The sequence below is a fragment of the Gadus chalcogrammus genome, chromosome 18 (assembly GCF_026213295.1).
Source record: "Gadus chalcogrammus isolate NIFS_2021 chromosome 18, NIFS_Gcha_1.0, whole genome shotgun sequence".
Classification (NCBI taxonomy): domain Eukaryota; kingdom Metazoa; phylum Chordata; class Actinopteri; order Gadiformes; family Gadidae; genus Gadus; species Gadus chalcogrammus.
This window is the reverse complement of record NC_079429.1, coordinates 20,500,262-20,523,900: the sequence shown is the minus strand read 5'-3', so window position 1 is coordinate 20,523,900 and position 23,639 is coordinate 20,500,262. Positions and strand designations below refer to the sequence as shown.

At 43.6% G+C, this 23,639-nt stretch overlaps 1 protein-coding gene across 1 annotated transcript in view; it reads left to right on the top strand.

Moving 5' to 3' along the window:
• Nucleotides 1-23,639, top strand: part of LOC130371465 (glutamate receptor ionotropic, delta-1-like) — a 660,658-nt gene that overhangs the window by 497,749 nt on the left and 139,270 nt on the right. The window contains exon 4 of the mRNA XM_056577249.1: nucleotides 12,976-13,181. Coding sequence (XP_056433224.1) covers nucleotides 12,976-13,181 — 206 coding nt within the window. The remainder of the gene's footprint in view (nucleotides 1-12,975; nucleotides 13,182-23,639) is intronic.

Here is a 23,639-nt window from a genome sequence, read left to right as displayed (position 1 = left end):
GTGTGTGTGTGTGTGTGTGTGTGTGTGTGTGTGTGTGTGTGTGTGTGTGTGTGTGTGTGTGTGTGTTTGTATGTGTTTATGTGTGTGTGTGTGTGTGAGAGTTTGTGTGTGTGCGTGTGTGTGTGTATGTGTGTATGTGTGTTTGTGTGTGTGTGTGTGTGTGTGTGCATTTGTGTGCGTGTACGTGTGTGTGTGTTGTGTGTGTGTATGTGTGTGTTGATGTTTATGTGTGTTTGTGTGCGTGTACGTGTGTGTGTGTATGTGTGTGTTGATGTTTATGTGTGTGTGTTTGTATGTGTTTATGTGTGTGTGTGTGTGTGTGTGTGTGTGTGTGTGTGTGTGTGTGTGTGTGTGTGTGTGTGTGTGTGTGTCTGTGTGTGTGTCTGTGTGTGTGTGTGTGTGTGCAAACCAGGGTGGCTAGCTCTTGACAGTAATTGCAGCTATTGTTAGCTCTGTCATAGAGCCGGCGATGTCGCTGCCGCCGGCTCTACAGCCTTCATAGCCGTGCTAGCCGTGCTAGCCATGCTAGCACACAAAGGCCATCTGTTAGCGGGCTGGCTGAATCTGAGGCAACCTAGAAGTGTCGAGTCAGGCTGCGCTATGCTAATGTGCCATTTTGCAGCGGCAAAGACGTATCAACATGTTCCACCTGCCAGGGTTTTCCACACAGACTGACAGGCAGGGAGTCAGGCCCGCCGACAGACACCTAACCAGGCATGCATACAGATAAGCAGATAGACAATGAGGCAGGCAGGGAGACAAGCTTGCAGATAGACAGAGATAAGCCACAGCCGATTATACCTACAAACAGACAGTGAGACAGACAGACAGAAAGACAGACAGAGATAGGCAGGCCAACCAGACAGACCAGGGGTTTCATTTATAACCGTTGCGTACGCACAAAACGGGGCTGAAATTTGCGTACGTGACTTTCCACGCCAAGGTTGTGATCTATAAAAAACCGACTTGACGGGAGAATGTGCGCAGCCCTGAGCAAACTCTGACCCATGCGTACGCATGGTTTGGAGGAAAAGGAGAAATGGCGACACGGATGGTGTGGTGGTGAACTGAAGTCAGACAGAAGAATTGTAGAGTGAGAAGAACGATAGTTTTATCATCGCCCTTCATAAATTTAATTTCGACCCGTATCATGCGTTAAATCTACGTAGGCCTAATCAGAATAATTTAAGTCAACTGCGTTATTTCTCAGTTATAACTCCAGAAACATCTCCTTAGAATAGAAATAAAAATAAATCTCTATATTTAATCCCGTCACTCCATACTGTCCACTGACGGCGCGACTGCATGGAATAAAGCATCCGTCCAACATGTGTCAATAACATAATATTTTTATGTGACACTGTAAACACATAATCAAATGTAAATTAAATCCCAAGTGTGGAAAACCAAGCCACACTCCTCATCACAATCGTTGTCCGTTACTCTTGATGCTTTTCATTAAGCGCTCCGTGCTACTGACAGAGTTCACTGCTGCAGCAACATGTTGCCGCTCACTCTGCTTTTGGTTGTTGGCGATCCCATCCGTGACCGCCGAACAAAACTACTTTTCGGGCCTCCATTTCACCCACATGTGTCTCCACTTCAGCCCCCGTGAAATTTCGCTTTTTTGCTTTTCTCAGTACTTCTGCCATTGTTTCCGACAAGACATAATACTTGCATCTGAGTCTGTTTTATATGCAGATCGCATTCATGAGGTCATTTGCATTGACCATTTATGGTTAAAAAGGGGCGTGTACAGGGCGGAACGTGAAGCTGATTCAGCTGCGCACACTTGTAGTCAGTATGTGATTTATAAAGCAAAGATTGCGTACAGATGTGCGTACGCAGTGTTTTATAAATCTGAATATTTTTTGGCGCACGCAAAACTTGGCTTCTGGGCGTACGCAGATTTTTAGTAATGATCCCACGCACAGTTTTATAAATGAGAACCCAGGGATCTCATTTATAAAACTGTGCGTGGGATCGTTACTAAAAGTGTACGTACGCCAAAAGCCAAGTTTTACGTGCGCCAAAAAATATTCTGACCACTTTAGGGAATATTGCTCAAGGGTAACGGCAGGTTAGGCTGTGGTCCTTGGAATCAATGAGGTGCAGTACAAAGTGAGGTGCCCTCTGGTTAATCCAATCACAATTCCTCGATTTGTCACACGCCTCAACTTTGAATCTTGAATCTTTGCAAACTGCTTTATCTTATTTTCTTCAATTTCCCCCCTCTTTTCTGTCTGCAGCTGTCTCAACTTCCTCAAATCTGTGTGCTTGTATATGGTGATGCGTGTGTTTGTGTGTGTGTGTGTGTGTGTGTGTGTGTGTGTGTGTGTGTGTGTGTGTGTGTGTGTGTGTGTGTGTGTGTGTGTGTGTGTGTGTGTGTGTGTGTGTGTGTGTGTGTGTGTGTGTGTGTTAGGGATGTGTCGGTCACGACTGATTCGTTACAACGAACGAATCCCGAACGTGAACGACAAGAACTGGTTCCCCAAAACAAGAAGAACTGGTTCTTTGATTCTTTTTTTTTAACATCAACCAAACATATGGTCACGTAAATAAAATATACAAACGAACAGAGCTCCGTCTCCCCGCGACTTATATTGATTGAGTCTACAACTTCCTCAAAGATTCAGCCAATGAGAGGTAGCAATGGTGTCGGAATGGCACCTGGGTAAACCAATGACAAGGCGGTACCGTCGAATATGCGCGCTTTCTCTCTCTGACGTATCTTGGGTCATACCATTCGACTCATATATCCCCCTACATTTTTTCGAAAATAGACTTGACCTCCATCTGTTTATTGGATAAACGCATTTCCCAATCCCAGGAGTCTTTGCTCCATTCTACGTCAATTTAAGAACAAACAAAGAAATTAAACTGCAGTTCGTATTTTTTATTTATGACCATGCAAGTTCTGTAATGCCTGAACAATGAAGAATTAAATGTAAAGTAAAATAAAATTATAAATGGAAAACCATGAATGAAATATAGAGAGTAAGCAAGTGGTATAAATATTGGTGGGACGTTCGACATACTGAATAGCAGGCATCTCCAAACGGCGGACTGCAGTCTTGACAGTCCTATCCGGACCCACGACCAATTCAAAAAAAAAAAAAATTATATATATATATATATATATTTTTTAAGATGTAATCTGACGTAACGAACGAATCAAAACGAACGAATCAAATAAACAAATCGTTATAGTGAACTGAACTGAAAGAACTAGTTCCCGGAAAAGAATCATTTTGCCCATCCCTAGTGTGTGTGTTTGTGTTTGTGTTTGTGTGTGTGTGTGTGTGTACGCGCGTGTGTGTGTGTGTGTGTTTGTATGTGTTTATGTGTTTGTATGTGTTTATGTGTGTGTGTGTGTGTGTGTGTGTGTGTGTGTGTGTGTGTGTGTGTGTGTGTGTGTGTGTGTGTGTGTGTGTGTGTGTGTGTTTGTATGTGTTTATGTGTTTGTATGTGTGTGTGTGTGTGTGTGTGTGTGTGTGTGTGTGTGTGTGTGTGTGTGTGTGTGTGTGTGTGTGTGTGTGTGTGTGTGTGTGTGTGTGAGGAGGATGGAGTGTGGGCTTGGGCTCAGCCAATACATTTTGGGGGGAGAGAGATACTATAGCGGGGGATCAGACATCCCTCACTCCAACACAAAACCACATCAAAGGAAATATAAGTACATCCTGACTGTTGATGAAGGTATGCGATCATCACTATGTGAGCTTTACATGTACGTTGTTAACCTGTAAAAGTCCTTAGGCGTTCCTCCCCTTCATTTATTCCTCCACTATTCTTTCCTTCTGGTGGCCAGTGACCAATGCAAACGAGCTTGAGAAATTGTTATTTCACAAAAAATAATACAGGGTTGACAAACGAGAGGATGAGTGAGCAGAGGAGAAAAGGAGAGGTTAAAAGTGGAGGAGAAAGGAGAGCGGAAAAGGAGAGGGGGATAGGAGGGGGGAAAGGAGAGGACAAAAGGAGAGGAGACAAGGAGACGAGGAAAGGGGAGGGTAGCAAAGGTTTCAGGGGGAACAAGGGGAGGAGTCTTTGAAGTCTTTGAAGTCATCGAGGAACGTGATCGCCTATGATCAAACCCCTTCAGAGGCTTGGAGAATGCATGCAGAAGAGGGCAGAGGGAAGGAGACGAGAAGAGAAGAAGAAAGGGGAGATCGGTCTCAAGGGAAAGAGGCACCAACTTATCTGAGGACCCTGATAGAGGACGGTTCCCTGATGAAGAACCAGTCAGCATTCAAACGTCGGGTTGTAACTGACATGTGTCGCCCGCAGTGATGAACTAGACGGTCTGGCATTCGGGCAGATGCCAGAGGGGCCGCGGCCTCTCGTGGGCCGTTTGGGCCGGCCAATCACGGGGTGGCATGCTTGTCGGGTTCGCGGCCCCACATTATCTCCTGGCCAACTATCAAGCATCTAGTGTTAATAGCTTGAAATTAGCCATTTGTCGAAAAATCCCTATTCATGTTATATAATAGGAAACTAATCAGTGTTTATACCAGATATGAGTGTCTATATACTACAGTCATGGTTGCCCTTAATATTTACATCGGTCTACATTATTTTGTAGCCTTATTCAATCAGATGTTTAAAAAGTGCATTGTTTGAAATTGAAATACAACAAATCTCCCTTTATTTTTAATTTTATTATTGATTTACAAAAGTTATATGAAGCAATGACTTCTGGGAATTTCAAAACCGAATCAGACCGCGTCTGTGCAAGGGGGTTGTTGGAAGTTGAAAGTTGGAAGATACCAGAGTCTGCTGAGGTTACTATGAGTATGAACTATGAATCGAGGAATTAAGCGACAGAAGGGAAGAGCGGAGAAAAAGAGAGCGAAATCCAGGAAATTACGGTTGGCTGACAGTGAAAAATGTGCGAAACTGACCGATTTGTTTTTTAAGCTGCCTAGTGCAGATTCAGCTAGTAGCACCAGCGCTAGCAGTAATGTTCAAGACACTGAGCAAACAGACCAGGGGCAGGGAGTAAAACAGGAGGACAGTGAGGACAGTCTTTATGCATATTAAAGTTAGAGTTCATCACCAATGGGGCTACAAAAGTGTGTGTTATTTCCGTGCATGTGAAGTTATATCTGTGTGTTGCGGGCACGCGCGTGCGTGCGTGTCCCCGTGTCGGCCGCTGGTGGGTGAAAATGCCAGTGCCGTTTTTTAATCCCAGTCCGTCACTGGTCGCCCGGGACTACACAGCTCTCTAAGGGACTGGAGGGCACGGACTTAACTATGAGAACAACAGTTATGACACCAATGTCTTTGGTGTGTGTGTGTGTGTGTGTGTGTGTGTGTGTGTGTGTGTGTGTGTGTGTGTGTGTGTGTGTGTGTGTGTGTGTGGGTAAAGATTTTTGGTCTTGTTCAATTTTGAGACTTTAAGAACACATATTGTATTATGGTGACCTTTTCAATATTGATTACGATTTGAAAGAAGAGATCAGTGGCTTATCAAAACATCAACATTGTTCAAAGAAACAAACCAACACACACACACACACACACACACACACACACACACACACACACACACACACACACACACACACACACACACACACACACACACACACACACACACACACACAAAAAACACTTACAAGACAAAACTTCAACACTGGCCACCAATTGAAACCAAAAAAAATACCCAATTCTAATATGTGCATTTTGCATGAGAGAAAAAGAAAAACAGAAAAAACATAGACAGAGCGGACAAGAGATAGGGACACAGAGAGAGACAGACAAACAGACAGTCGGACGGACAGACAGACAGACAGACAGACAGACAGACGGACGGACGGACGGACGGACGGACGGACGGACGGACGGGCGGACGGACAGACGGACAGACAATTACATACACTCCTGATAACTCACACTAATTGTAATATGAAATTGAAATAGAAAATAGATCGGGAGAGAGAGATCGAGTGTTATGCCCAATTAAACTAAAAGGTAACTTTCTAGTGTTGCTGATCAGCCATTAGGCCAAACATGGTCCAAGCATGCCAGCCCCAGTCTGTCTCTCTTGCTCTCTGGATACCTTATGCTCTCTGGCTAGCTTATGGTCTGTCTCTTTGTTGAGAGTGCCGGTTGTCAGAGAGTCGGAATGTGTTGGAATGTGATAGGGTAAGCTGCCATTTAGTTATTTGCTCATTTGTTTTTCTCTTGTTTGTCTAGAGAGGTAGCTTGGTTTAGTTTATTTTGGTTTAAACATAGACTGTTTTTTTAAGAGGCAGAGGTTGTCTTGGTTATTATTTTATCCCATCCTTTATTTTGTTACTGTATTTCATGCAGTGTACGTCAAATAAATGCATTGTTGGTGAAGGGTTCCTGGTTAACATGTCATGGCTAGGACTAACACAGAAACAACAGAGAGGGGGACGGGAAGACATGTATGTGAGAGAGGGAGCGAGAGAGAGAGGGAGAGACACACACACACACACACACACACACACACACACACACACACACACACACACACACACACACACACACACACACACACACACAGAAGGGGGAGACAAAAGCAAATGTGAAGGTGACTGAAGAAAGAAGAAGTAGGGAGACGTGGCCAATTCTTTTCTCTCAGAGGATCCTGATTGGCTCCTGTGATACCGTCTGTGACGTCACATTTTTTAATTGGTCAAATTTACATAGCTCCTTGCAGGCACTCAAAGAGAGGGAGTTGGCAGAGAGTAGAGAGCGCACATCCCCAAACGGCCGAGGCCTTAGTGTGTGTAGATCTGTTGTTGTGCACTCTGTGATGCATCATCGCATGCTGACGGAGGGCTGGCGGTTGAATCATCCACGGGACAGTGTTGCATCCCGTGGAGGGGGGTTGGGGGGGGCCTACGTGTAGGGGGCTCTGACCGATCCAGGTGCTTTTAATTAGATTGAAACTAAATGACTCAATAATTGCTTCACAGTGGTGTCTAATATACTTATGTACACTCACTAATTTACTCTTCCCTATACTCTCTCTCTCTCTCTCTCTCTCTCTCTCTCTCTCTCTATCTCTCTCTCTCTATCTCTCTCTCTCTCTCATGCTCTCTTTCTCTCTCTGTTTTTCCTTTCTCTATACCCCTCTCTCATACAAACACACATACAAGTCTTTAACAGTGCAGGAAAACTCACTCACATAAATAAACACACACACACACACACACACACACACACACACACACACACACACACACACACACACACACACACACACACACACACATGCACACACATCAAACACACACACTTAAGCATAAGCATGAAGCCATAGATGAGACTGAGAGCAATCCCGTACCCATGACACGAGCACGCAAACACACACACTGTGTGTGTTTGAATGTCGTGTCATTCGTTACTTATTTTTGGAATGGGTAAATTTGCGCACCCTCTGAACAGAGAATATGATATCTCTTGGTCGTTTACCTCTTGCTTTGGATTTCACTCTCGTTCTGGTTTTGTCTCTCTGTCACTCTTTCCCAATTTGGTTGATTCACAAACGCTTTTCAAAGCAAATGACAGAGTTTAACTAATAAAACAAAGAAAAAATATGTATATCATCTCTCTCACCGCCAATGATGGCTTGGACTCTGCTATGTGACACGGGAGAGGGGAGGGGAGACTATAGGGGAGGGGAGAAGGTAGAAGGGAGAGGAGGTGAGGCGCGAGGAGAGAGGACAGGGGGTTTGAGAGGGGAGGGGTCATGGGAGTGGTGGGGAGACTAGAAGAGAGGGGAGAGGAGGGAGTAGATGAGGAGAGACTTTCTTCACCCTGAGTTAAGAAAGTTATTAAGGCAGTTTTATCCCATACCTTAACCATGAACTTTTGATGGAAACAATGAACAGCAGTTGAGCCCCTCAAATCATCCCTCATTATCATTGCATCATCATTACAATAAAATAGGACATTCTCCCTCGCCTCCCCCCTATTAGCCGGAGAGGTCACAGCGAGTCTGAGAATGGAAAAATATCAGACTCACAGTAAAACATTTTTTTTATTAATTCATGAGGAAAAAAACGGAATGTAGCAATCATCTGACACGGATCTGAATGAACTCTGAAGTTGACGGAAGTCAGTGAAAAACACTAAGATTACAGAGACGTGTGTAAAGTGATTAGCTCTAAAGTGATTGTGCAGAAATCAATCAAACACTCGGTGGAAATTAAAGTTCTTAGTTATTTGTGACTAAAGTTAAAACTGCAGAGGGAGTCAAAAGAATTTTGCGTAAAATATCAAAAAAGCATTTTGACGTATTTGGTAAGAGAGAAGAAATCAAGTATATAGAAACGGAGAAGATGACCACAGCCCTGAAGGAAATCATTTGGTAAAATCTGCAAAAACTAAAGGAGAACCTCATGACAGACTGGGATTCAGTCGAGATGGGTGACAAGAATGCTGTCAGCGCTAATAGACAAAGAAGATGAACGGGAGAGAAGAAAGAGATTGAAATTCTGGCAAAGAGAGGGAGAAATTGAGAGAGAGAGAGAGAGAGAGAGAGAGAGAGAGAGAGAGAGAGAGAGAGAGAGAGAGAGAGAGAGAGAGAGAGAGAGAGAGAGAGAGAGAGAGAGAGAGAGAGAGAGAGAGAGAGAGAGAGAGAGAGACAGAACTGGGGCAAGAGAGTCAAAGAGAGAGGGAGAATGTTCAGCCCAAACAACCTGTCACCCTCCATAAAGAGAAGGAGACCGTGCCTGGTTCAAACTGTCAAAAACTTCCCCCTGCAGTTCACAGGAAGGTGGGAACTTGTAGAGCAATCTAAATTCACCCAGAGGAAGTGGTAGATGCTATCTGGAGAGCGTGTGCAAGTGGTAGAAGTGGACCAGATGACTTGGTGAATTTGTAGTCTTTTCTCCACATGTCGGCATTTTCTGATATCGGTCGTTCACATCTCTCTGAGTTTCCAAAGTTTTTCTTTCTATTCATCAATTGAGTGATGATATTTTGCCACATATGGGTTCAAAGTGGAATTTTAGGGCAGCACTCAATCAATATCAGAGCGATCGAGAGGCCGGGGAGATATTTCTGATGGAAAGGGCTTGTGTCTGGTAAATGACAGCACTGTAGTTGTGTCAACCATGTAGAATATGAGCTCAGTCCCTGTGCCTGAGGGCATGATGCTGGGACTTCACCCTCTCTGTCATCATGTTCCCAACACTTGCAAACTTGGACAATGATATTTAAAAGGCATAATTCCCAAGAGCAAATCCATCCATCCATCCATTGGATTTAGTTTTGTGTTTAAGTTTATAGTCTTTTGTGTTATAAGTGGAACCGGGGAAGACTAGGTTATTACAATGTCTTCAGCGCCATGCAATCCTTTGATAAATAAATATACAAATGTTGTGTAACTGTTTAACATGAAAACCGTTTTGGGGGGGGTGGGGGGGTCCACTGTATTCGTGAATACTAATGAGAGACCGAATGGTGCGTCGCTTTGAATGTAGCTGCTCCAAGAAATTCTGGGATGGCATTTTTCGCTATGCTAAAGGAGATAAGCAACGTAGCATTGAAGCAGCTTTCCTGAGCAGTTAGAGAACTGAACCAGCTATTATCATGGCTACTACAGAGACACTTCCACTCAGCCAAGAACCTTCCTAAATGAAGAATACTGTGGATTAACTTCATGACAAGTATTGTTGAAAATATCTATTTTAAAATGCTTTGAACAGTCAGATGTTTAAAGACACAGAGTTGTTTTTTTGGTTTATTTATTTGTTGCACTAAAACGGCGCCAACTGAAGCCTACTTTTGTGTAGTGTTTGTTTGGCCTGTTTTTGTTTAGTATCATGGGTCTCTCGGTGACGTCCTGAAGAACTTCTAAGTCTGACTTTTGGACAGCCTAGGAAGAAGAAATGTGTTTACTCTGCATGTTTTTTTATTACGTGCTCTGATTTTTAGGATCCGTAAACAAGGGACAGAAAGAGGGAGATGTGCACTGATGTAATCGATGGCTGCCATCACTTTTCTTGACACATGTGGAGCTAAAGGAAAAGGCAGTTGTTGTCTCGATGTCCATTTCCTGAGCACACCTGAGAGGTTTTCTACTCATAATTAACAGCTTATTTTTCCTTAGCTGAGGCCAACAGCTGCTTTCTTGCTTGATTGGTCAAAAAAAGATCACATGAGCAACTCAGATGAGAAATGGCTATGGACGTTTATTCCATTTTTGCGAAGAACATGCTGAGTCATCTCTGTGGTGTATGCCTTCTCATCGATGGACTGCTGAACGTTTGTGCACATTTGTCAGCACCCCACTCCCTGATAAGAAGTTCAGTGACAAACCAAAACGGTTTCCAATTATTTTTCATTCTCTTCAAATGACGAGCATCTCTAAATAGTTTGGTTGGGTTTGTTTAAACATAAATCTATTTACTTAATATAATACCTGAATTAATTCTGGGACAACTGTACTCTGCTGCTCTGTGCAGGAAAAATCAATGAATTGGAAAATACCACAATTTCCCATCTGCTGCCTTTGTCTCACATAGTTGGAGTGGACTGAATGAATGTGGTGATTTTTGAATAATTCAGCCCTGAAATGTTTTCTGTATTCCCGGCCATGAAGTGTAATCAGTTAACATTAGAATCGGGACAAGCAGATATTGGGGATCAAGCCCAACTCCCTTTGGGTCGAAGATAAGCACAATATAGAGCAGGGGTCACCAACACAGTGCCCGCGGGCACCAGGGCGCCCCCTAGGACCAAATGAGGCGCCCGCAGGCCTGTTCTAAAAACAGCACTACTCATTCTTGAACAACTCTTTCACACCTTTTTTAAGTGATTGTTGATAATTATTATGAGAAATCATTAACATGATCAGTGTCTTCACGCAGATGTGTATCATTAATCATTAATAATAATATATCATTAAAGGCAAACTGAGCTAATTTGCTATTTCACAAGAGTGTATCAAACTGGGTGCCCTTCGTATGACTCGGTACCCATGAAGTAGCTCTCAGGTTCCCAAAGGTTGGTGACATAGAGGAACGAACTAAAGGGAGTTATATTGGATTAAATCAAAACAGGGCAAAAACAAAGACAATCAATGACATATATCTTCCACAGATGCTTCAACAGCCAATCTGCTGTGGTTCTCTTTAGCATCAGAGACGATGGAGCTGTTGTTGGAGGACTCAGGGCCTTACGCCTCGTTTCCATATACGTACATTCTCGTATGCGATCCAACCGTCTCCGACCGAAAGTCAATTCATTCCTATGGGATTCTCCGTAATGTCTGTTTTTCCTCCGAGACTCCTCCCCTCCGTAAAATTTCTGTCCGGTATGTCCGTAATATACGTTCAAATTTTTTTACTTTCGCCGTTGTTTTACGGAGATAGCGTATGAACGTTTTTGATGTTTTTCACAAAACATGCAAGTACCTGTATATGTCGATCCTCATGTTCCAAAGTACCGGTCTCCTAAAAACGGCCATTATCATACGTTCCCCCATCTTTTTGGCTGTCCTTAAATAAATTCATGTCCATACGTAAAGCACTAGCGACCCTTTCCGTAAATTTACGGAAGCACGGACACGAAAAACATACGTTTGTGGAAACGAGGCGTTAGCGTAGCAGTAGCTAATGGATCTAATCAGTGCTTAATTTGTTAAGTGGGCGGTCCCGGAACACAGAGGGGGGGCGGATCCGGCGACTTAGTATGTGGATAAGAGATAATGGAACAAAAAAAAGATACACTGCCTACTAGGGTTGTGCCGATGGACAATGTCATCGTCCGTCGTGATGGATGACGATGGTGGCCCTCCATCGTGATGGCACGCCCCCCCCCCCCCCCCCTCCCCTTTGCAGGGATTGCTCTGAAAATTAAATTGAGAGTATAACTGATGTATATGCATGCTATTTTAAACACGGAAGCCTTTGCCAGAGACGTGACGCGTTAGTCTTCCACGATCTGATTTCTCGAGCCGGATTACAGAATGCATATGTCGCCAAACTATGACTGTGCGGCTGGAGAAAATGTAGAGCAAAGCAGCAGCCTCCCTCCGTGAGATCCTGTCCTTAGCAGAGAAAGTTGCCATCACCACCGATGCTTGGAAAGCGTTTATTACGGAGTCGTGCGTGACCGTGACTTTTTTACCGACTGGGTTGTGCGATCCTGCAGACCCGCTCAGAGACAAACTGCGGGAAACATGAATTTTCGTTTCCAAATATTTAAATAAAAATGAAAATATCTGCTTTGTGCATGTTCAATTAAATCATTTTATATCTTTCTTCAAATTCCGTTGCAAAGAATCGGCCAACGCTGACACATTTTGCCGATTGTAAATTGACATGAGATATTGTAAACGTTCACAATCCTGCTCTGTGATATTTATAATTTATATTAACTTGTGCGTGGCGCACACGCATTTGGTCATGCATGGTAACCGTTTATTCCTCTCGGCTTGCTCCTCAGATGCGACGAATTTCAAAAGTGCCGGGCGTGGTTTGTTGGCCCAGCTTTTCAGTGCATCGACAGATCTCCCACTCTTTCAAATTATGTTAAATCTTAATAAACAACATGAAATTCTTGGGATTTGTTCTGTCAATTAATCTATGCATATTATTATTTTATTTTAAACATTTAAACATTTTTAATTTTTTCCATGAGAGGTAGGCTACCGGATCTGCCCAAATAAGTACCGGAACACAGGGAGGCCAAAATTAAGAGGATCCGGCTAAAATGAACCACTGGATCTAATGCTGAGCAGGGGTTCATAAGGAGCACTTAACATGTCAGTTAGGGACCAGGGAGCCTGTGTAACTGTGAGCCATGTTTTACCTCATGAATATCTCTATTCGTCTCTCTAACTACGGCCCTTGGGACACTGGACCAGTTCCTGAACACATCAGACAATAAATGTATATTTCATCTTAAACACTGAGCCGAAGGCATCGGGTGGATTGAGTGGAAATGCAGTGATCTGAGGCCAGAGCGTCCTCGCTCTCTCTCCTGTGTCGGCAGATATCCGTGGGCTGCAGGGATTCCTGGACCAGACCTCGCGGCAGGGTGTGGACGTGGCCCTGCAGAGGGTGGACCGCAACATCAGCCAGGTGTTCACCAACCTCTTCACCACCATGAGGACCGAGGAGCTCAACAAGTACCGGGACACTCTGCGCAGGGCCATCCTGCTGCTCAGCCCCCACGGAGCACACACCTTCATCCAGCAGGTGGGCTGCTGATGAGGCTGAGGATGTGATGTGATGGTGCTGGGGAATGTGATGGTGGTGGTGGTGGATGTGATGGTGGTGGTGGATGTGATGGTGGTGGTGGTGGATCTGATGGTGTTGGTGGATGTGATGGTGGTGGTGGATGTGATGGTGCTGGGGAATGTGATGGTGGTGATGGATGTGATGGTGGTGGTGGATGTGATGGTGGTGGTGGTGGATGTGATGGTTGTGGTGGATGTGATGGTGGTGGTGCGTGTGGATTGATGGTGGTAGTGGTGGTGCTGGTGGTGAATGTGAAAGCAATGGTGATGCTGATGGTGATGATGGTGATGAGATTGTATGTTGAGGGGATTATGGTGGTGGTGATGGTGATGGGATTGGGTGTGGAGGGGATGATGGTGGTGATGGTGGTGGTGTTGTTGGTTGTGATGAGTCTAGATGTAATGGCAATGCAGGTTGTCATGGGGATGATGATGCGGTGATGAGGCTGTCGGTGTTGGGGATGATTTTGGATGTTGTGGTGATGATGGTAGTACTGTGATGTGGGAGTGGTGGAGGTGAATGTGTGAAATGGAAGAGGAGCCTCACTCCTCTTCCTTTGAATGTGTGAAATGGTGACAATGATGATGCTGTGGTGCTCTTGATGATGATTGTGATGATAAAGTTTATGATGATCAGTTTGTTCCAACATACTAGGACTTTTATGTTAAGTCTTGTTTGTTTCCTGGTGGAGTGTTTATGTGATGTGCTGGTAGGTGTGTGTGTGTATGTGCATCCATGTGACAAATGTATAATTGCTTTTAGGCACAAAAATTATAATTAAGTGTGCGAGGCAAACAAATGTGATGCAGCATCTGCAATCACTCATTCAAGTGACAAATCTCTCTCTCTCTCTCTCTCTCTCTCTCTCTCTCTCTCTCTCTCTCTCTCTCTCTCTCTCTCTCTCACACACACTCATTCACACACAAATAAACACACCCACAATAGCGTGTTCACATTGTGGAGGGCCAGGTGTAAGCGACCATCTGGAGTGACAGATGGCTTCACTTACTGGATACTAGAAACACACTCATAGACACTGGTGACTTTACCTAGCCAGCTATCTAGTAGCCTATCCTTCACCGAGCAATATGGTATCAGCGGTATCATTAAGGGCAATGTCAAGGGGAGCGAGGCAGAGTCTGGGAACACAGTCCACAGAGGAGTCTTTGAGCTGGAGGATGGCTGTCCTCCATCATCTCCTTCATCCATCCATGAGACTGTGGAAGGAGAAGGGCCACGGCCAAACCTGTGTGACTGTGGATTCAGCGGAGCTAATGGCTCATAGAATATATACAACTATAATCAGTATGTTTCATGTACTCCTTTGACAAATATTTATAAATATTCATTAAGAGTAACACAATTACGGATATACGACCACTTTGCTGATTCATCCCCCAGCGATAACATCACAGATCAGGCTGTTGTCCCCCAGCGCTGACAGTTGGAGGCATTGTGGATCCATTTCTCCATACCAACATAATTTCTGCAATGAGATGCCAAAGGTGTGTTGTACAGCCCGCAAAGTACTAGACTATCAACACTAAAATCATGCCTTCTGCAGGATTACCCCTGGCAAAATTAAAGTATGCAGGCTGACCCTAATCGATTAGGTGACCTCTGAGTGCCTCAGAAAAGATATTCAGATGTCACTAGAGGCACGCCACCTGCACTCGTAGCAGAGTCCAACGCTCACATCGTGTTTTCGGGAGAATAGCAAAAATATAGGATTTAACCGCTTTTTTCTTTGCAGTTTTTCTCAGTCGCTTTGGTACATTTCTCAGATCAGAATTAAAATTTGCAAAACAGTAAGTGCATTTCTCAAAACAATTCGTACAAATAGCAAAACACCATGGATTTCCTGCAAAAGCCAGTCTCTTGCTCAATGAACATGTCAGTGCCATCAGAATGACCAGTCCTTGTGTCATTGTGTACGGATAAGACAGTGAAATTGCTTAGTCATGTTGTCAATATAACAGTGTACTCTGGAGGGATGTTCTGATGTAAAATATGGCTAAAGTTTTGAAGACAATTATTGTAAATTGTAAGTTACACCTTAGTGGGAGATTGATTGCAAGAGACTGGACAAGATTCACATTTACACTTTGACTGTTTGTTCTCTAATTTGTTGACAGACCATGTCATTGCTAGAAATGTGAACATAGGACACGATCTCCTTAGGGTAAACTGTACATGCATTGCTGTAGGAATTACAGTGCAGTCTTCCTACACCTCCTGACGGTCCTGTATGTTGGGCCACAAATTCTCATTCTCACGCAGCCTCACTCCTCTTCCTCTTCTTCTTCTCTCTGGCTGTTGACCCCGTCCAATTCCTTGTCCTTCCATTGTCAGACAATGTAACATTGTGTTGTGCTCCAGCTATATATATACTTGCCAGTTTATGGTTCATGAGATGCACCTTTGAGCTATTTCAGAAAACTGGTTGATCGTTGGTTGATCTAACACTTCACACATTTCACTTCTTTAGAGAAAGTCAAGATGAAAGTCAAGGTGAGACTATACAATAGAGACCCATTGCAATACATTTTGATCAACATGACATAAGCCATTAATAATGTAGGAAAGAGCAGAGAATCGTACATAATCATATGCATGAATGTACCAAAGCATTTGCAACTTGTTCAAAGAAATGAGAAACTGCTTTTTTGATGTGCAGAAGTGACACAATGATTTGAAGATTGAACAGGTAGTTTTGAGAATTTCAATTCTGATCTGAGAAATGTACCAAAGCGACTGATAAAAACTGTAAATCACAGTGTTATTATAGAGACAGTGATGGCAGAGATTAGTATGTTGAAAATCATATGGGTTATTACACGCCCCCTTCCTTCCTAGAACTCTCAGCCCAAAACATTTTCTTTACATCTCCATGTCAAGTGTTTGAGTTCGCTCTGAAATTGTGCGTTCACAGACTCTTCAAAGTGGAGGAAGTCGTCCTTGAAATATAATTGGAAAACACATTACAAATAAATGAACACATATGGGATATATGTGTTCATTTATTTTAAATGTGTTTTCCGTGTCCAAGGTTATTGAGGTACAGTACAAATATGTGATTCAAATAAGTCAGGATTTGAATAATTTCTGTCCTTCATACGTAGCCAACATTTCCATTTAAAGTCATTGATGCTCCTAGTAATGTGAGATGCTTTGGATATTAATGTCGACCAAATGACAATTTAAAAGGACAATAAACAAACCCAAACGCATTCCATTCCAGCAGTGACAGTTGAAAATGATTTGTTTTCAGAGAAGATATAAAAATATTAAGTCTGTGCTACACTCTTTCTTGGTGGTGTCTGGCCACTGTGTGAAACCCCCAGAGCTTTAGGAGACATGTTGTATTTATTATTAACAATCATATTTTTCATTCTGATCGCTTTTCATAGCGATTGCTGACGAACACAGAGGGAGAGAGAGAGAAAGAGAGAGAAAGATAAATATAGAGAGAGAAAGACACACGGACAGACGGACAGACAGACAGAAAGACAGACAGACAGACAGACAGACAGACAGACAGACAGACAGACAGACAGACAGACAGACAGACAGACAGACAGACAGACAGACAGACAGACAGACAGACAGACAGACAGACAGACAGACAGACAGACAGAGGGACAGACAGAGGGACAGAGATGGAGACAATCTAAATGATGAACAAACTAAATGCTAAACAATTTTACAATAGTGTCAACAGATTGACTCTGGATGGAGTCATTCATAATGCAGTGGGACAACAGCAAACTGTTAGCAGTCTGAAGGGTGGCCTTGGTATTTTGCTCTGACACAGAGAAGAGTATGTTATGTTATGTTATGTTATCAGCCCACTAAAAAGTCTAGGAAGAATCAAATAATTAAAGGCATCAAAGGCAGTGAGAATACAAAGTTGCACTTATTTTTCCTTTCACTCTTTGAAGCCTCATGATAAAAGCATAACAAAAAATCCACCAATGTATAAATTAATATGTGATTTATGTGATTATGGACATTCACAAGTTTGGTACGGTGCCACTCTTCATTCATAGTTCATTAAGTTAATCATTCATTAATAAGAACAAGATATCTGTTTACCTAACAACGAGATAGCAGAGTATGGTGTGGTTTACGAGGCTGAGCTATGAAACAAGAAGAAAGAGATAAATGTGGAGGACCCACCTGCTGGAACCTGAGACAGCCTTGGATTGGTGTGGAGCATTACAGACAAGGTTACCAATCCCGAGGTCAATCCCTCCCCCGCCTTCATCTACGTTAATCACTGCTAATCACCTTGATGGCTCTTACATCCAGCAAGTCCTTGTGGAGAGCAAAAAGGACAACTCGGCTAATGCTCTGAGAGAAGAAAAGAACCCAAAGAGCGGGGGAGAGTCTTGAGGAAGTGGAGGCAGGAAACGGGAGAGAGAGACAGGAGAGAGAGGGACCGGAGGGAGAGAGAGACAGGAGAAAGAGAGAACGGAGGGAGAGAGACGGACGATCGAAGCCGGCCTAGCATGAGAAAGAAAAACAGTAGGCCTATGCACGACGACGGGTTGACATGCATTGACTGATCACAATTTTTAATTGGAACACACTTGGTAGTCCGGACTGCAGAAAGCAGAGGATTACAGAAAACAGGAAATAACAAAGAAGAGCAGTTGAAGCCTGTCCTCAAAGGAAAGACAGACATAATCCTCCATGATGAAACGCATAGAAGCAGCCCTACCTGGGCCCTCAGTGGCTACCCTATAATTAGATCACTTAAAATAAACGTCAGAGTCAGCCTCTAATTGGTCATAATAAACGTTGGCTGGGCGTCGAGAATACTTAACTGAGATTGGAGGGCACCACTGGGACGTGACCCCTCTGGCAGCCATTTTCATCTCCCAATCCCATAATGTACATTACTTGTAATTTACCATACAGCAATTGTAATGCCATGTACACGGTTCCTGACAGCAGAGAGACTTAAGCCATTTGGACTATATGTTCTGCTGGAATGTGCTGCAGTATGCCATGCTACACTACACTATGCTATGTAGAACAACACTATGAGCGGGTACACAGAACATACATAATGTTCTGTGCTGTACCTTTTTGTGCTAAAAAGCGAGATTATCTTCCATACTAAAATGAGCTATAGAAAAATACTAAAACATTGTATTCATATATTTTTTATATATTTAAAAGAAAAACTTTTAAATGCATGAAATGGTTGCATTAAAGAAATCAATGCAACATTTGCCACATTCAACTTTCTTTTCAATCCAAGGTGATGAATGGATACATACATCACTGAACCATCATCACTCAGTCAATGAATTAAACCAATAACCAAAGCATTAAAGAATTGTGTGATTGAAAGAAAGGCCTATGGAATGCATTTTATATTACAACTAAGGAATAGAGTTGTGGCAATGCTCCCTGCTACACGCCTACCAGGTCACCTAAGACCAGCAACACAAAAGGTGATGCCTTCTAAACCTGATCAGTGCAGAAGAGCCGCTGTTCAGTACAGGCATGTCAGAGTTTGTGGTGATGGCGGGTTTAACCGGTTTGCATTCATTGGTCAATGCACCAAAAGGTGTGCAGCTTCTCCCAGCCCCAGCCTAGATATTCATATGTGTGTGTGTGTGTGTGTGTGTGTGTGTGTGTGTGTGTGTGTGTGTGTGTGTGTGTGTGTGTGTGTGTGTGTGTGTGTGTGTGTGTGTGTGTGTGTGTGTGTGTGTGTGTGTGTGTGTTAAGAAATCAAAACTTTACACACGTTCCACATAATAGGGCGAGGATCAAGAGCCTGACTCCAGAGCACTGTTGACCTGCATGCATGTTGCCGACGCACTAGCTTACGCTCAGAGCCAACAGGGCAGCAACCGACGAAACAGAGAGGTAATCATGGTTGAGTGTTTGTTGTAACACATGCTGCAAAACAGACGGGAGGAACCGCAGACCACCATTGTTTTCCTCCATTCTGTCTCATTACTACAAAGGAGAGCTTAACAATAATGCACCCACAAACGTGCGCACAACATAAGCAAATTGGAGGACATGAAATGTAGAAGCTGGATAACGATCCCTAGTAAGAATACAAACAAATGCGTGTTTGTTTCTCAAATGTTAGAAGATGGAAGATACTCACACACATATGTTCATGTACTCCACAAACAAACACACACGTGTATGAAAATCAAAGAACAAAATGTCTATGCATGACTACTATGACTTTATCTTGGAACTAAGCAAAAGATACCTGATGATTACGATTTTTATTTCATTTTTTTATTTGAATCATTTGATTATATTTTTATTTGAACCATTTGTTTAATTTAAACGTATTCAGATGTTTGTCTTTTTGAGGTATTCAATCTCTCTCTGAGAGAGAGAGAGAGAGAGAGAGAGAGAGAGAGAGAGAGAGCGAGAGAGAGAGAGAGAGAGAGAGAAGGGGGGGGGGATGGGAGAGAGATTTAGAGGCAAAGCAGGAAAAGGAGCTAGAGAGAGAAAGAAAGGGAGATATAGAGGGGAGAGAGGGATGGAGGTCTACTACGACAGAGAGTAACAGAGAAAAAGTGAGATATAGATAAAGAGATATAGAAAGAAAGAGTGAGAGAGTTCTGTTCCTTCATGCAGGCATTTCTTCTTCCTCTCCTTTTGCCTCTGTCATCATGTTGTTCTTCATGACTTCGATCCACATCTATATACCCACCCCCCTCTTCCCTACCAATGTGCACACTCTCCCACCCCCCACCCCCCACCCCCCACCTCTCCCCCCCAGACGCTCACACACAGGCCTGTCCCGGACCAGACCAACTCCTGTAATGAAATGGACTCCCTCGACTGGGAGTCACCATCCTGTGCTTTCTCCATAAATCCAATTGCTTTGAAACACTGTGTGTGTGTGTGTGTGTGTGTGTGTGTGTGTGTGTGTGTGTGTGTGTGTGTGTGTGTGTGTGTGTGTGTGTGTGTGTGTGTATGTGTGTCTCTCTCCCCTAGTAGTAGTAGTAATGGTGGGATGGTTTAATGCAGGGTTTCCCTCTCCGCCATGATTAAATGGTTAGTGGGGATGGTGGTTGAATACCCTTTTCTTTTTTTTTCACTCAATTGCCATTGAGTAAGAGGCTAGGATATATATATATATATATATATATATATATGTATTTTTTTTAACCATAGTGACAAGTCCAGAACGATACATATTAGTTCATTAAAAGGGTTAAAAAGGTGACCCCATCCCCCCGACCATAACAACACAACTAACTGGAAGAAGAAACGGCTTTTCAGGTCGAGTATCACTGGGGTATTAGTAATCAGTATGTTTTTGGGATTTGTCATTTTAAACATTGTTTATTCCAGATATATATATACACATTTTTGCATTATTTTGAAAGGTGTACTAGGTTTATTCTCAAATTCTCTGACACCTGGACATCTATTTCATGTATCAGTGTTAATGCTTACTCGTAGCGGGAATGTAGTGAGGATCACTGAACCACTATACCCATTGACCGATAAGTGGTCGCTCTGCTCCGGTCTAACCCCGAATCACTGAAGGCCTACAGCCCTTATCCTGAGCTAACCCTTCAGGAGCAGGTAGAGGCAAGCCATCTTGTTTGATCCTTGCTTTAGCGGCTAGGATAGTTTACCTTTCAGTCAGCATAGTGTATCAGAGGCTCTGCTCTCAGCTGAAGAGGCCCTGGGTTCAAGCCTCTCCCTCCCCCCCCTGCCTCTCGCCCCCCCTGCCTTCCACCCCCCCCCCGCCTCTTGCCCTTGCCCCCACCTGCCTCTCGACCCCGCCCCCCCCACTGCCTCTCTCCCCCACCTGCCTCTTGCCCCCACCTGCCTCTTGCCCCCCCCTGCCTCTTGCCCCCACCTGCCTCTTGCCCCTGCCTGTCCTGCCTCCAGTGTGGTGCTGTTCACTTTCACATTCCAAAGCAACACTTTGTAAATTAATTAACGCAAAACACACTTTGAAACCACTTTTCATCGCCAGGAACCAGGTGTGTGCGTGTGTGTGTGTGTTTGTGTCTGGTTAAGTGGCGGTTAGGATCAGGCTTGGGCAGTATGCCAAGTTTATCCAGGTGCATTTCTAAATCCAATCTCTCCCATCAAATTGTTGACACAGAAACGGCATCTTCTTCTTCGAAAGTCTCCCAAAGGTAAACCGGGAAAGCAGCAGTAGATGTAACAGGGAGCTGGAATGAAGGAGGTGAGAAAGAAAGAGTCAGGGAGGGAAGAAGAAAGATAGATTGAGATCAAGGAAGATGGGCAGAACCAGAGAAGAACAGAGGGATGAAGAGGATGAAACGGATAGGCCGGCGAGAAAGTAGAGCACTGGACGATGGAGAGAGAGACACTGAGAGATGCAGGTGGGAACAGCACTACACACTGTAATGTGTAGTGGGGCTTTATGTCCTGTTTGGCTATATGCAGAACAAATGGTGTTATTTATCCCTCTGGCGGCGCCATCCTTCTTCGTCAGCTCATCCCTTATCGCTGCTCGCAGTCTTTTTATCCCCTGCCAGAGAACACACACGTCTTTGGTGTAAGATGTGAAAAAGGAGACAAAACGCATGAATTAGGTGCTCTGGCGAGTGGATGCAAGCTGCCAGTCACTTTGCTCCTTCTCTGCGCAATGTCATCTCGTAACGTGTGATGTGTCAGGAAAGATGTCATCAGAATTAACCAAACAATACTTAGGTAGCATTGCTAAGTATTGTTTGGTTAATTATAATGTCATCTTCGTTAATTCGTTAATTTTATCAGCTATTTTAGATTTAGTCTTAGTCTTTAGTCGAAAATTCTTATTAGTTTTAGTCACATTTTAGTCATTGTTTTCCTTCGTAGTTTTAGTTTAGTTTTAGTTTACCAAAAGTCATTACATTTTAGTAAACTTTTAGTCATTACTTTTAGTCAAAATGTTTTCTCTTTTTAAACTAATTCAATTAGGCTGATATATGGACACCTGCTAAGTAGTTCCAGTCAAATTGTCTGTTCAGCCTTCAAAACGAGAGCTGGTCAATTGTGAAAAATGCATTAAACTGTAATCAGGAAACGCGGTTATATGCTATAGACCCTATAGTGTTTTCGGTATAAAGGCTGGGACGACCTTGAAATTATACATAAGTAGGCTACAATGCATAACGTAACGTTAGCTCTCTGGCTCATAGCTGAGCGGACTATACCTCCCTTTGCCAAGTCGTAGCTCCGTCCTATTTGGAGTGAACTACGTTTCCGTTGCATAAGAAACTGATGGGAGGGTAATGATTGGAAAATATCATGCACTTTGAATGTCCAAAATGCACGCCACTAACATTTTAGTCCTATCTCTTCTCGTCAATGAAAAATGAACGTACATTTCGTCATAGTTTTTATTATCAAAGATCTATTTTTAGCTCGTCAACATCTCGTGTTAATCATGGAAAAAAGGTTGTTGACAAACATTTTTCGTCTTATTTTTCATTAACAAAATTAACACTGCTTAGCAATTAATTATGGAACTGGTGATGGTGCTAAGGATAAAGCAAGGCTAACGGAGAGCTACATCTGGTGTAGATGTGCAATGAAACTGCAATTGGTTTGGCAGGTAAAACCCCTCCCCTGCCTAGCCCGCGGTTAACTACCCATCCACTGCCTAGCCGTCGGTTACCTACCCCTCCACTGCCGAGCCGGCCGTTAGCTACCCCCCCATTGCCTAGCCAGTGGTTAACAACCCCTCCACTGCCTTGACGGCGGTTTGCTACCCCTCCACTGTCTAGCTAAATGCCGAACGTGGAGCTACCGCTACCTAGTGTGGTAGCATAGCGGTAGCTCTATGCTGAGGAAGTCAAGGCCCCCTTCTATGTAGCACACGGCGCTATCACCGCAGCTAGCTTAAAGCGGTTACAACAGTCACGGTTAACGTTGGATGATTGAGACCGACCGCTACCAGGCGGAGTCAGCAATTGAGGGGGTTGCTGGGGCTTTAGTCCTGCTGGAGCACAGAGCAGACCAAAAAAAAGGGTTAATGCTGCATAGCTCCAACGAGATTCCGGGAATTATGGAAATAGAAAGCGGAGCAGAAAACGTGAATGGAAAGGTATGAATAGAAGCAGCAGAAGTAGCAGAGCAGCGCAAAGTATAATAGGATAAGGACCAGCTATGACATATAGAACACAAGCAGGGGTAATGGGTGAATAGAGGGAATAAATGGAGAGAGAGAGAGAGAGAGAGAGAGAGAGAGAGAGAGAGAGAGAGAGAGAGAGAGAGAGAGAGAGAGAGAGAGAAGGGGAGGACAGGTGAGAAGGTTCAGGGTAGGGATACAGGATGGACTAAAGGGAATAAAGATAAACAAAGAAAACACAGAAAAGAACACTAGGTAGAGAACGAGAGGGAGAGATAGAACGAGAGGGAGAGATAGAGAACACCAGGGAGATGGAAAATTTGAGG